The 12,681-nt window shown below is 33.4% G+C and overlaps 1 protein-coding gene across 1 annotated transcript; it reads left to right on the forward strand.

Annotated features, from left to right (window-relative positions):
• Nucleotides 5,161-8,599, forward strand: LOC109350004 (probable aminotransferase ACS10). Its single transcript, XM_019591102.1, has 4 exons — nt 5,161-5,644; nt 6,519-6,647; nt 7,247-7,407; nt 7,500-8,599. The coding sequence occupies exons 1-4, from the start codon at nt 5,243-5,245 to the stop codon at nt 8,347-8,349; spliced, it is 1,542 nt and encodes a 513-aa protein (XP_019446647.1). The 5' UTR covers nt 5,161-5,242; the 3' UTR covers nt 8,350-8,599.

The raw sequence follows: 12,681 nt of genomic DNA on the forward strand, positions 1-12,681 counted from the left end.
AGCCAAGATTCTTGTCCTCAAATCAAGACCTCTCAGCCTTGGTGAAGAACCTCAATCTTTGTGGTGATATGATACCAAGAGATTAATCCAGAAATACACGAAAACAGATTAAACAGTAAGGTACATTAAGCACAATAATGCTTGGAATATAACAAGAAAAGATCTAAAGACTAACCCACTCACTAATCACTCAAGCCATCAAGAATCATGTGAGTTAATCAAATAATCTCTCTATCAATCTATATAATGCATGAACATGTGAGCAAGATACAAGATAAGAATGAGCATATGAAATATGTAAAAACAGTATGCAAGAATTCAGAACTCAATTCAGCATAAAAACTCTCTTCTCACACATGCAAATCTCTTACAAAAACAGTAAACGAAATGCAAAATGCTCTCTAAAATCACCCTTATACAATAGAATGCAATGTTGCGATTTTCTGAACTTTGCCTCTTATTTATAGCAAGTAGTTTTGGCAGTTAGATTCGTTGCAAACAGTTAAGCGGTTGAAACAGAAATCAGTTATAACAAATAACAGACTTGTTAATCGATTAAGACTACCCGTTAATCGATTAACCATGCAACAGAATGACACAGAAAATAGTTGTAACAGAAAGCACTGATTTAACAGACAAGAAGTTGAGTTAATCGATTAAGTCACTACGTTAATCGATTAACTGGCACATTAAAGTACATGTTTCAAAAGGTAAATTTCTCATACGTTATGCACAACATATATACATGTTCTAGCAATTATATTATGCCTAATATGCACACATAACATGTATGATTAATGCATGAACATACAATTAACTAGATGATATGTCTCATGGATATGATATGACAATTAAGATGACTTGAGAGACTAACAGATAGGTTCACCTAACCTATATCCACTTATTATGGCACACATCCCAGACTACTTAGGATATTGACTCAAATTATATCCTAGTCTAGATATGACCAAATGAGCATAAGGCATGTTGATTGTTGAGCCATATTCAACCTTTAATAGAACCTGGTCTTCATCAAAACATAGGCAAAGAATTGCTAGTGCTATCCTTGACACTTTGCAGTTTCAGACCGTATTGTAGGTTTCCTATTACCTTGCTCGTCCTGATATTGATGATTTAAAGTGTTATTGCTTTTCCAGGAAAGAATGGGATTGCTCTGCCTATATGGTGGATTGAATTGTTGTCCATTCATTTCCTTGTTGTCATAGTAATTGTATGATTCAGGTTGTTCATTGGCTCAAGCTCCATGTACAGGTTCATTGAATTGTTTGCATTGAGACCATTCATGCCCTTTTGTTCCATACTCCTCACATGTTACAGTAGACCCGATAGTATTAGCATGGTACTTTTCTAGCTTTCCAAACCTTTGAGAAAGGTTCTCCAGCTGAATATTACCTTTTCCATCTGATTGCTTGAATATTATGCACCAGAGTCTCTTCTTGGATGGTGTCTCCTCTCATTCGCCCATTGATGATGATTGGAAACTACATTCTCTATGATCTTTGAAGCAGCATCAATTCCTTTATACATAAAGGCACCACCTACTGAAGAGTCCAACAATTGTTATGATGGAAAGTCTAGCCCACTGTAGAAGTTCTGAACCAACGTCCAAGGTGGAATATCACGATGAAGGCAAGATTTAGTTAGCTCATTTAATCTTTCACAGGCCTCAGTAATTGACTCCCATCATTTTGACAGAAGTTTTGGATGAGGTGCCTATAGTGCACAGTTTTGGAAGGAGAAAAATATTTGTTAAGAAAAGCCTCCTCAAATGTTCACCATGTTGCTTGAATTTCAGCATTTTGATTCCTTAACTACGTCTTAGCTCTATCTTTATGGGAATATGGAAACATGCCAAGATAAATGACATCTTCAGAAGTCATATGAATCCTCACAGTTTCACAGAATTCCAAGAACTGGTCAATATGGGCATTCGGATCTTCATGTGCTCCTCCTCCAAATTGATTTTGCATCACCATTTGGATCAAAGCATATGGCAAAGAAAGGTTATTTGCCTCAGTAGCTGGGCGGATTATTCCAGGACGTGAACTACGAGCATTAGGGGTTACATAGTCGCGAAGTGGTTTTTCATCTCGTCCAGCCATTTTATGTACACGTGCATATCCGTACTTTAGGATGTTAAAGTTAAATGGGAGGACAACCACAAACCCCGAAAGAGATTAGTTCCTTATCAAAAAACGTGGGGAGGTACCCTATTAGATTATTTTTATATTAATATTTTTACTTTTAACTCTTATTTGGTGTCATACTTCAGCCAAATTAAATATCAAACAAATATTATTAATTTATACAGATTAATTTTATATCCATTTTAGTAATTTATTATGCAAAAACAATATTTTTCACACAGCCAAACAAAAAATATCACATAATTCGTTTTTCACCAAACATAAACAAGTTGAGCTTATAATTGAATAGTTATAAAAAAATTGTAATTAGGATTTACGTTGGCAACTATATTAAATTAAAGGTAAACAAAGTAAACCCAACTCAATACTATGCATGCTACTGGTTAAAAACTCATTCTAATCAGGATTGATATTTGGGATGGAATTTGTATTAGATTTTCACATAATAAAGTAAATAAAAAATAAAAACAAAGGAAGACAAATAGAAAAATCACAAATGTCTCTACAAATAAAAAATTGAATTGATTTTATCAGCTTTATAATCTTTTTGTAGTAAAAATCATACAAGAAAAATATTCACTAGACATTAGTTAATTAAATGGTCAGTCTAAATACTTTGCATTTTTTGTGTGGCAAAATTTTCTCAACCGATAGTCGAGAACTAATATTTTAGACATGTAGAGATCATAAGAGTATATTTTACCTTTACCAGCAATTTTTAATGCATAAAATATAATCAAATATCTTACATTATGTTTAAAGAATTCAATTATATATTAATTGTGTTGTAGACTTATTAGTTACTTTTTAGGTAAAATTAATACTAAATTCATTTGGTGAGTGCCAGTTGTTGAAGTTATTAGGGAACTAACTCATAGCTGACAAGGTAGTGTATTCCAATCTCGCTCTTAATATGAGAACCTTGTCGATAGATAATCGATAAAACTTATATAAGTATGCTCATAGAGTTGTGAAATTTCTTGACCCTCTTCAAAACCGAACTCCCTACACTTAAATTGGTTTTATGATCAATTAGTTTTAATACACTTTTGATTATTATTTGTTTTTATAATTATTAATATAAAATAAATATGGAACTAACTTAATTAGTAGTGAGAGTATTTTTTTTTATGAATACTAATATTTAAAGAAAGACTTGTTAATCATCTCTTAAAAAAATGAAGAAAAACTTGTTAATTGAATTTCTAATGGGCTGTTCCTTGCTCATTCTTACGAAAATAAAGACATTCTTATTTTATTCTCTACTATGCAACATTCTTATTTTATGAATTATGTTCCTAAATATAAAAAAAGAGACAAATAAGAACAATGAAAAATAACGAAAAAGTTAAATGTTTGGTTAAGAATGTGGTAGATTGTAAAATTCAAATAATATAAGAGTGATGTTTTAATATTATGGAAAAATAGTTATTGTTCTTATTTTATGGGGATAATAAATTAAAAAATAATGTGGAAAACTTAAATAAGAATGAATAAGTTGCTTGAAAATACTCTAATATCTCTTAACAAATGAAGAAAGTAATGTTTTATAAAGATTTAATGTTTTTTAAATTTAAAAGGTAATATATTTAATTTCAAAATAAAAAATTATATATATTTTGATTTTTTATCAAATCCATGATTAACAAAACACATAAAATGATGTAGTCATTTGTAGCGATAGGTATCATGAAGTTGGAGGAAAAAATATTTGGGAATTAAAAAAAGGGAAAAGAGAATAAAAAAATTCCTAAACTATATTTTTCCCATGTAATTGCTATGAAACATTTTTTGTTCTTACTTACACATTAAACTTTATAATGTCGTCTTAAAATAAAATAATATTAAATTACTAATTTACCAACAACAAAAATCATTATTTATCAAACTTACAACAATAACAACATAACAATTCAATGACAAGAGGAAACCCTTACAATATTTTTTGGGTACCTTAATGTAAATTGATTGAGAAAAAGAGGATAAATACATTTTAGAATTAAAAGAGCACAATATAATAATATTGATACCCTATTTCTTTCAAAACTTTTGATGTTTAAGGTTCTGTATATAGTTTAATAAGTTAATATATAAAATTTGAATATAATTTGACTAAAATAATCTCATTTAATATATACATACAAACTGAATTAAAAATAAAGAAATATGAAAATAAAAGCGTAATAAAGAATGATATAATTAAAAATATAAAGTATAAATGTATATCATATGAAGAAGTATGAAATAACAAGAATGAAATTAGAAATTTTGAAACAAATGAAGTATATAAAACAAAATGAATGAATAATAATACTTCATTATTAGTATTTTAACATTATATTTATATAATTCATATTGTGATGAATTTCACCTACTGTTAATTTAATAGGTAATTAAAATGAAAAATAATGATAATTATTACTTCTAGAAGACATAGAGTTGTAAAGGTTTCTATGAATTTTCCCTTTTCCCCTTTTCTAACAAATGTATATAGGAGTTTCATATTAAATTAATTGATAATAAATGAAATTTTCAACAGATATTCCACAATTGTTAAACTTTTTCCCAACAAAGCCATAATAGGCACCAACAAGTATTTGATAATCTTTGAGAGAATGATGTATATATACTAACATGATACTGTATGAGTTTTATATATTATTATAACATTATTTACTATTAATTTTTTATTATTATTGACTTTTCAAAAAATCTAAATATATAGTGAATAATAAAATACATGTGTATAAATCTTTATATTTCTGTATATACATTTTACTCTCAAGATAAAAACTTGAAACTCATTCCTAACAAAATACACTTGTCAAGAGTAGGGACAATTGCATAAGAATTAATTTGAGCAAACAGCAGGCTTAAATAAGCGGCAAAAACATGAGCGTCATTGTGACTGATATTTTGAGATTTTGGGACATGTCCTTATTCAATTTCTCACATAAATTTCAATGATGAGAGTGGCAAGACGTGACGGACACACAAGACAATAAAAAAAAGTAGTTTCCAACACTCCACCCTTTTCACTGTCTTTCTTTCCTTCTTCCCATGTTTGTTAAACAATGACGAAAACATCATCATCGTTCAATCGAAGAGGAACAACTGGGATGAAACTAATTGTCCCTTTACAAGGTGTTGTTCAAGGCAAAGGAGGCTTATTCTTAGGTTCTATTATTCCATGTGCTCTTTTTTACATTTTTCAACTTTACTTCAAGCCACGTCACCGTTCTTCATCCACTGATAATTGTAAAGATAAGCTTTCTGAGGTTTCTGTTTTGCCTCGCTCTCTCTCGCGGACCCTTCTTTCTCATACCGGTTCGGTTTTTATCTCCGGTCGGGCTAATTCGGTTTCCCGAACCGGTGACTCACCGTACGACGTCGGTTTGAAAAAGGCTGCGGAGAATCTGTACCATGAAATTCATAATCCTGATGGGGTTTTTCAGCTTGGTGGGGACGAGAATAATGTAAGTTTGCTTTCTCTTCATTTTCTTTTGTGTTTAATTTGTTGTGGAAATGACTCATTGTACACGGCCATGCTGTGTAAAGTCACATGACCATGTTCCTCGTGTAACGTGTTAGGAGTCACACTGGGTAGAAACTCAATGTGTTACAAGTCGTAACAATTGTTGGTTTTATTATGCTATTAAGATATATTACTGAATACTAATAGCTGAGTGAGATTGCGTAAAGGAAAAGACTACCGGTTAATGTCGATAGAGTGAAAGTCACTATGGAAGTTGACTCTTAAAGGGATAACAATGTTATGAGTCTCACATTGGATAGTATAACAAAATCAATATGATATAAGTCATGAGACTCTCCCACATGATAGATTAACTTTTAGGGTTGGACTCTACATATGTACCAAAGTTTTAACATATTGTTAGTAACTGAGTTACATAAGCCACCACGACTAGTCCATCGTGTATTCACGGCTATGTACTTGGGTGTGGACGTGTGGCATGCCTCATAGCAATAGACACATCCATGTGGGCGAGACACGTGTTGATAGACAATGATACACGATACTGGTTATGGGCCCGCAGTCATCATAGATTGACAATTTTCTATAAAATCAGTTAAGTTATAGGTTTGAGCTAATGTAAAGAAATTAAGCTACAATGTTATATAAATTACATAAATCATTTAGTAATCTAAATACAAATTCCTTGTGTTTTGTTTCTTTATTCTATTTACTGTTTGATTGCATAATCAGTTCTCACTCATCATGTTTTTTCAGGATGTCATACATTTTTTTGTTGTGCAAGATTTTCCTTTTCTTTTTATTAAAAGAATAAGTATAGTTATGATGAGTGTTTGGTTTCTTGGTTTGTATAGCTGTGTATGGACTTGGTTCAAGAATGGATGGAGAAGAATGCAATGGGGGAAGGAGGATATTGCAGCATGCTCAATATTGGAGGGATTGCACCTTACCAGCCGTTTGATGGATTGATGGAGTTGAAAATGGTAATTCAGCACTATTCATTTTTACTACTTTTCTTTTATAACTGAAAAATGGTAATTCAGCAATATTGGAGGGATTGCACCTTGCCAGTATGCCATTTTTCCTACTTTTCTTTTATCACTTAAATTAAAATTTAATTACATTTCAATTTTGTTTTTAATTATTATTTGTTTGACCATAGATTAAAAAGTTCCAGTTGAAGTTTGGAGTGTTATTGATGAACTGAGAGTGGAAATATTATATTTTAAAAAGTAAAATGCAATATTAGACATTGAAATTGCTTCAGAACCACCTAAGATTGTAATTTGTAGCTTCTAAAAGAAGATGGAAGAAACCAACAAATGTGTAGATTAACTGGCTAGGGCTGTTCTAGTTTAACTGGTCTTGAGTTCGAGTCTCTGTGAATACTTGTTAGTGAGAGCTGTGTTTGTCAAACACAGTTTTCTGCTAAGAATTTTATCCATAATGGTGCATGCCTATTCACTCTATCTTTCTCAGACATATGTATTCATTTGCTTGAAATTGTTCTTGCAATTTTATCTCAAATCTATGAGTCACTAAATCTTTGTAATGTTTGTATTGTTATTCTCTAATCCTGCAGGGTGTGGCAGGCTTCATGTCTCAAGCTCTCGAAAATTCAGTTTTCTTCAATCCCTCACAAATGGTACTAACTGCAGGTGCTAATGCTGCAATCGAGATCCTTAGCTTCTGCCTAGCAGATTATGGAAATGCGTTTCTAGTTCCCACACCTCATAGCCCTAGGTAAAAATCATTTTTTCATCACTAAACTTCTTACATACTTACATGCTTTCCTGTCAGAATAGTAAAATGAGTGTTTTGAACACATAATGCAGCTTTGTCGAGGCTGCAAAATGGCGAACCGGCATGGAGATAGTTCCCGTTCCCTGCTGCAGCACTGATAACTTCAATTTAAGCATAACTGCACTTCACCAAGCCTACAACCTGGCCAAGAAAAGGGGTCAAAATGTTCGTGGAATGATAATAACAAATCCCTCAAATACTGTTGGCAATCTGTTAAACCGTGAAACATTATGCAGTCTTCTGGACTTTGCTAGAGAAAAGAACATCCACATAGTCTCTAATGAAATATTTGCCGGGTCTACTTATGGAAGCCAAGAGTTTGTGAGCATGGCAGAAATCATGGAAGCAGAAGATCTTGACAGGGAAAGAGTCCACATTGTATATGGTTTGTCAAATGACCTCTCTGTTCCGGGTTTTGGGGTAGGTGTTATCTACTCCTATAACATGAATGTTCTGGCTGCTTCTAGAAAACTGGCAAGGTTCTTATCCGTTTCTACTCCACCCCAGCAATTGCTTACTTCCATGCTATCAGACACGAGATTTATACAAAAACTCGTCGAGATTAACAGATTGAGGCTTCAGAAAATGTGCAGCGCATTAGCGGCAGGATTGAAGCAGTTAGGGATTGAGTGCATTAGGAGCAGTGGTGGTTTTCACTGCTGGGCTGACATGAGTCGATTAATGCGCTCTTACAGCGATAAAGGGGAGCTTGAGCTCTGGGATAGATTGTTGAATGTTGCTAAGATCAATGTTACCCCGGGATCCTCTTGTCAATGTATCGAACCTGGATGGTTCCCATTTTGTTTCGCTGCATTGACTGAAAGTGACGTTCCAGTAGTTATGGAACGGATAAGGAGAATCTCTGAAGCCACAAAATCATAGCTGATATAGCATCAATTGCTTATGCAAATTTAGTCGGTCTAGAGATTCTTTATTCTTTTGAAGAAACCCACAGCATGGATTTGAACAATACTTACTATAAGGAATAATCATCCTTGAAGTAAAGTTGAATGAATATGTACTTTGTAATGTGATGGTTGCTTCAAAATGATAGGTTGTAAATTGCAAAATTAAGCCTAGTTATCAAGACTTCTATAAAATGTACAGTTCGGCCCTGGAGGCTTGTATGGTTTCTGATATCTTCAAATCAAATAGTTACTTTCATAGCTATAGAGATTGATCAAATTAAATGTTGATTGGTATCTTCGCTCATAACATCTCCATCCTAGTTTTCGTGTTTATTTTTGTAGTTGCTAAATTCAATAATTAATTTTTTTTATTTTCTAATTATTTCATCATAGATTTTACAATTTATTTCAACTGCTGTGCAATAAGTTTCAACATTAGTTTACACCACTGAAATACAATTCTCTCATTTTGATAGAGAACTATGAATTGGTTCTCTCATACCAATTCATGTTTTTTTTGTGAACTAGTTTTCTTTAAGGAACGAACTTGATTTTTACTTACAGTTTAAGTAAAAGAAAAGAATAACTGAAATACAATTCTCTTGTTTGTATGGATAAGTTATTACAAACAACTTGTGTATTTCTCTTATGATGAAACAAAAGTTAATTCAAACCTACAATAAGTAGCACCATGTCGTATATATCTGTACCCGTACCCAAGAGAATCACGCGTGACTATGGTTTACACATTTTCCATCTCCAGCCGAGTCCTCGAAGGCTCAAACCTATTATGTACACTGTATCAATTGGTCCATGACCTATCGACGTCTCTTTGTCTAGCAATTGGCACGCTCATCCTCACCATTCTTCATATCTTGATGGTTGGTTTGCCAATTCTAACATTTGATTACGCTGATCATGGATGTATGATTTTAATCAGTGTTTTAAGATTACTACTACAGTTTAACATTGATTTCAACAATTATAGTCTAATAAGCTACCATTTATCAACTGTGATCTGTTATCTCATTTCTCTATGCCTAATCCAATATCAACAATAGAATTTTGACATATATTTATTAAATAAAAATAAAGTTAATTTTCAAAGTTAACAGTTTTATGGTACTTAATTAATTGGAGATACATAAACAAATTATTTTGACATAAATGATTTCCTAGTTCATCATTCATTGGTAGTTGATTTACTAATTTTTTTCTCTGTTTCCAATTTTAAGATTGGTATTTGGGGTTGTAATTGAATATGATAATTACATTTATTGTTGAACACAATCTACATTTTTTGTGTTATGTACGATACTTTTTTTACATTTTTTCTTGTAAATAATGAAGTGTGAAAATGAAATATATATTTTCACATATTTTATTTTGTTTTGAGTGGTAGGAATGGTGAACATGGTTGTGGGGAAGTTGGGTGTGAACTGTGAAGTGGTGAGGGAGGACCGTAATGTGGGGTGGAGGTTGTTGATTCATGAAAATTATTTTTTTGTTTTTGTTTTGTTTTAACCTGTTAAAATAAGAGTGACTATCGGTGTAATAATAAGATTGTCATTTAGTAATAACAAAATTATGTTTACAATTTAGGAAACACCATATTTTCTTGCGGATGTAAAATATATATCTACATTCTACCAAACTAAATGAAATCTTATGCGGTGAACCATCCTTTTATAATTCATGCACAATAAACTTTCCAACAATTTACACTTCACACATTACAAACTTGAATAATAATATCTCTTATCATTTTCTCTTTCTTTCCTACACCTTTTACCTTCCAAAATTGGAATCTATCACCACAATCATAACATTTGAATGAATGAAAAAATAAAGATATTATCAAATAATCACAAAATTTTAAACTTTGGAGTGTTTGGTTTAACTTAGCTCAATTACATGCGTGATCATTTTTATAATATAACTTATATTTGACTTTAATATATTTTTAGTTTATTTGGATCAAGAGAGGAACTAAATAGTGTTAAATGTATTTTAGTTATTAGTAAAGGGTAGTCTTATCTTTTTGTATTTACTTAACTTCTATGTATTGGCCCTTTGGCCTTATCTCCATCATTAATTCCATTTGCATTTCTCCTCTCCCTTCTCTCTTCTTCTTCTCATCTCCCTTCTCTCTTCCTTCCTATGCAGCTGATCTAACATGGTATCAAGAGCAAGGTTTGCTAAGGCCACAGCTTTCGCGGATCCAACTCACCGCGGTGAGTTGGCTGGGGGGTTACAGGGGGCAGCGCCCACTTGTTTGGGGTTCGGGGCTCCGCCCCGATTCGAAATTTTTCGCAGATCCTGTTCATGCTTATGGGTTCCATCATCTTTTCTTCTTCTTTGCAGTGGTAGATCAGCCTCCGCATTTCACAGATCGGAGATCTCAGTTTCAGATTCGCAGTTTTCGTTGAGCGAATTTTTTCAGGTTTTCTGTTTCTCTTTCCCTTTGCATTTCGATTTCCTTGCTGTTGTGCTTGTTAGTTATGGCAACTGAAAGAGATGATTCTTTGCAATCCATTAGTGTGCAACTAAATGGATCTTCCAACTATGCATATTGGAGTTATGTGATGAGAAATTTTCTGATTGGTAAACGAATGTGGGGATATGTTTCTGGAACTTTTGTTAAACCTACAAATAGTGCTACTGAAAATTATGCAAAGGAGTTAGAAACTTGGGAAGTGAACAACTCGAAAATTATTACTTGGATTAATAATTCTGTTTCGCAATCTATTGGTGTTCAACTTGCAAAATATGATTCAGCATCTCAGGTTTGGGAGCACCTTAAACGATTGTATGTGCAGTCCAATTTTGCAAAACAATATCAGTTAGAGATTGATATTCGAGCTCTCCAACAACATAGCATGAGCATCCAAGAGTTTTATTCTGCTATGACTAATCTTTGGGACCAATTGGCACTCACTGAATCTGCAGAATTGCAAGCATTCACACCGTACACTGATCGCCAGGAACAACAGCGTTTAGTACAGTTTTTGATGGCTCTTCGAAATGATTTTGAAGGCCTACGTGGTTCCATTTTGCATCGCACTCCTCTGCCATCTGTTGACTCTGTTGTTAATGAACTTTTAGCTGAAGAAGTTCGTTTGAAGTCCCACTCTGAAAAGGGAATTGTTGACAAAGGGATTCTGCCAAGCCCCTCTGTGTTTGCTGCTCCTGTTGTGAAAGGAAAATCTCAAGGCAGAGTCAATTATGATGAATGTAGCTTCTGTAAGGAAAAGGGTCATTGGAAGGCTCAATGTCCAAAATTATTGAAGAAGGAGCAACCTTATCAACCACCTCAGTGGCGTCCGCCTCAGTCGAAATACAGGAACTTTCAGCACAAATCTCAATCTTCCAATGTTGTTGCTGCTACTGCTGTTTCTCCATCTGCCACCCCTGGGATGGTTCACTCTGGGTCTAACATGTCTGACCTGGTAGAACAATTTCAGAAGTTTCTTGCATCTCAGCCCAATGCTATGTCAGTCTCTCCTAATGTAGGTCTGTCTTCTGCTGGTTCATCAGGTATATCATCCTCCATATGGATCCTTGTCTCTGGAGCGTCCCATCATATGTCATCTGACTTTAAATCTTTTACATCTGTACATAAGCCGTCCTGTGTATCTGTTATGACTGCTGATGGAACTCCTATGTTATTGGAAGGAGTTGGTTCTGTTTCTACACCTAAACTATCTCTCTCTGATGTTTATTATATACCTAACCTCACTTTAAGTCTTACTTCTGTTAGTCAACTGTGTGATTCTGGTTTCTCAATCTTATTTTCCTCAACTCATTGTTATGTGCAGGATCCTCAATCGAAGAGGCTGATTGGGACAGGCCATAGACAGGGGGGCTTTATATTTTGGATGAACTGAAGCTTCCACATGTTGCAGCTCCTACTGTTGATTTATCATCTTTCCGTTTGAATTTGTCTTCTTCTAAGTTTTATTTATGGCATTCTCGTCTGGGTCATGTATCTTCTCCTCGTTTGAAATACTTAACATCAACGGGAGTCTTAGGATCATTACAACCAAATGACATTTCTGACTGTTGTGGTTGTAAACTTGCCAAGTTTTCTGCTTTACCTTTTCCTAAAAGTGTTTCAATTTCTAAGGCACCTTTTGATTTGGTTCATTCTGATGTATGGGGTCCATCCCCAATTGCTACTAAAAGTGGATCAAAATATTATGTCTCTTTCATTGATGATTACACACGTTATTGTTGGATTTTTCTTATGAAACATCGTTCTGAATTCTTTGGTATTTATTGTCATTTTCGTGCTTTGGTTAATACT

The sequence above is a fragment of the Lupinus angustifolius genome, chromosome LG06, assembly GCF_001865875.1.
Source record: "Lupinus angustifolius cultivar Tanjil chromosome LG06, LupAngTanjil_v1.0, whole genome shotgun sequence".
NCBI classification, from domain to species: domain Eukaryota; kingdom Viridiplantae; phylum Streptophyta; class Magnoliopsida; order Fabales; family Fabaceae; genus Lupinus; species Lupinus angustifolius.

What these genes read in the sequence shown, in the direction of transcription:
- LOC109350004 (XM_019591102.1), top strand. Translation starts at nt 5,243, where the DNA reads ATGACGAAAACATCATCATCGTTCAATCGAAGAGGAACAACTGGGATG. An exon ending in TTGGTGGGGACGAGAATAAT is followed by an intron (nt 5,645 to 6,518) that starts GTAAGTTTGCTT and finishes TGGTTTGTATAG; the next exon opens with CTGTGTATGGACTTGGTTCA. An exon ending in GATTGATGGAGTTGAAAATG is followed by an intron (nt 6,648 to 7,246) that starts GTAATTCAGCAC and finishes CTAATCCTGCAG; the next exon opens with GGTGTGGCAGGCTTCATGTC.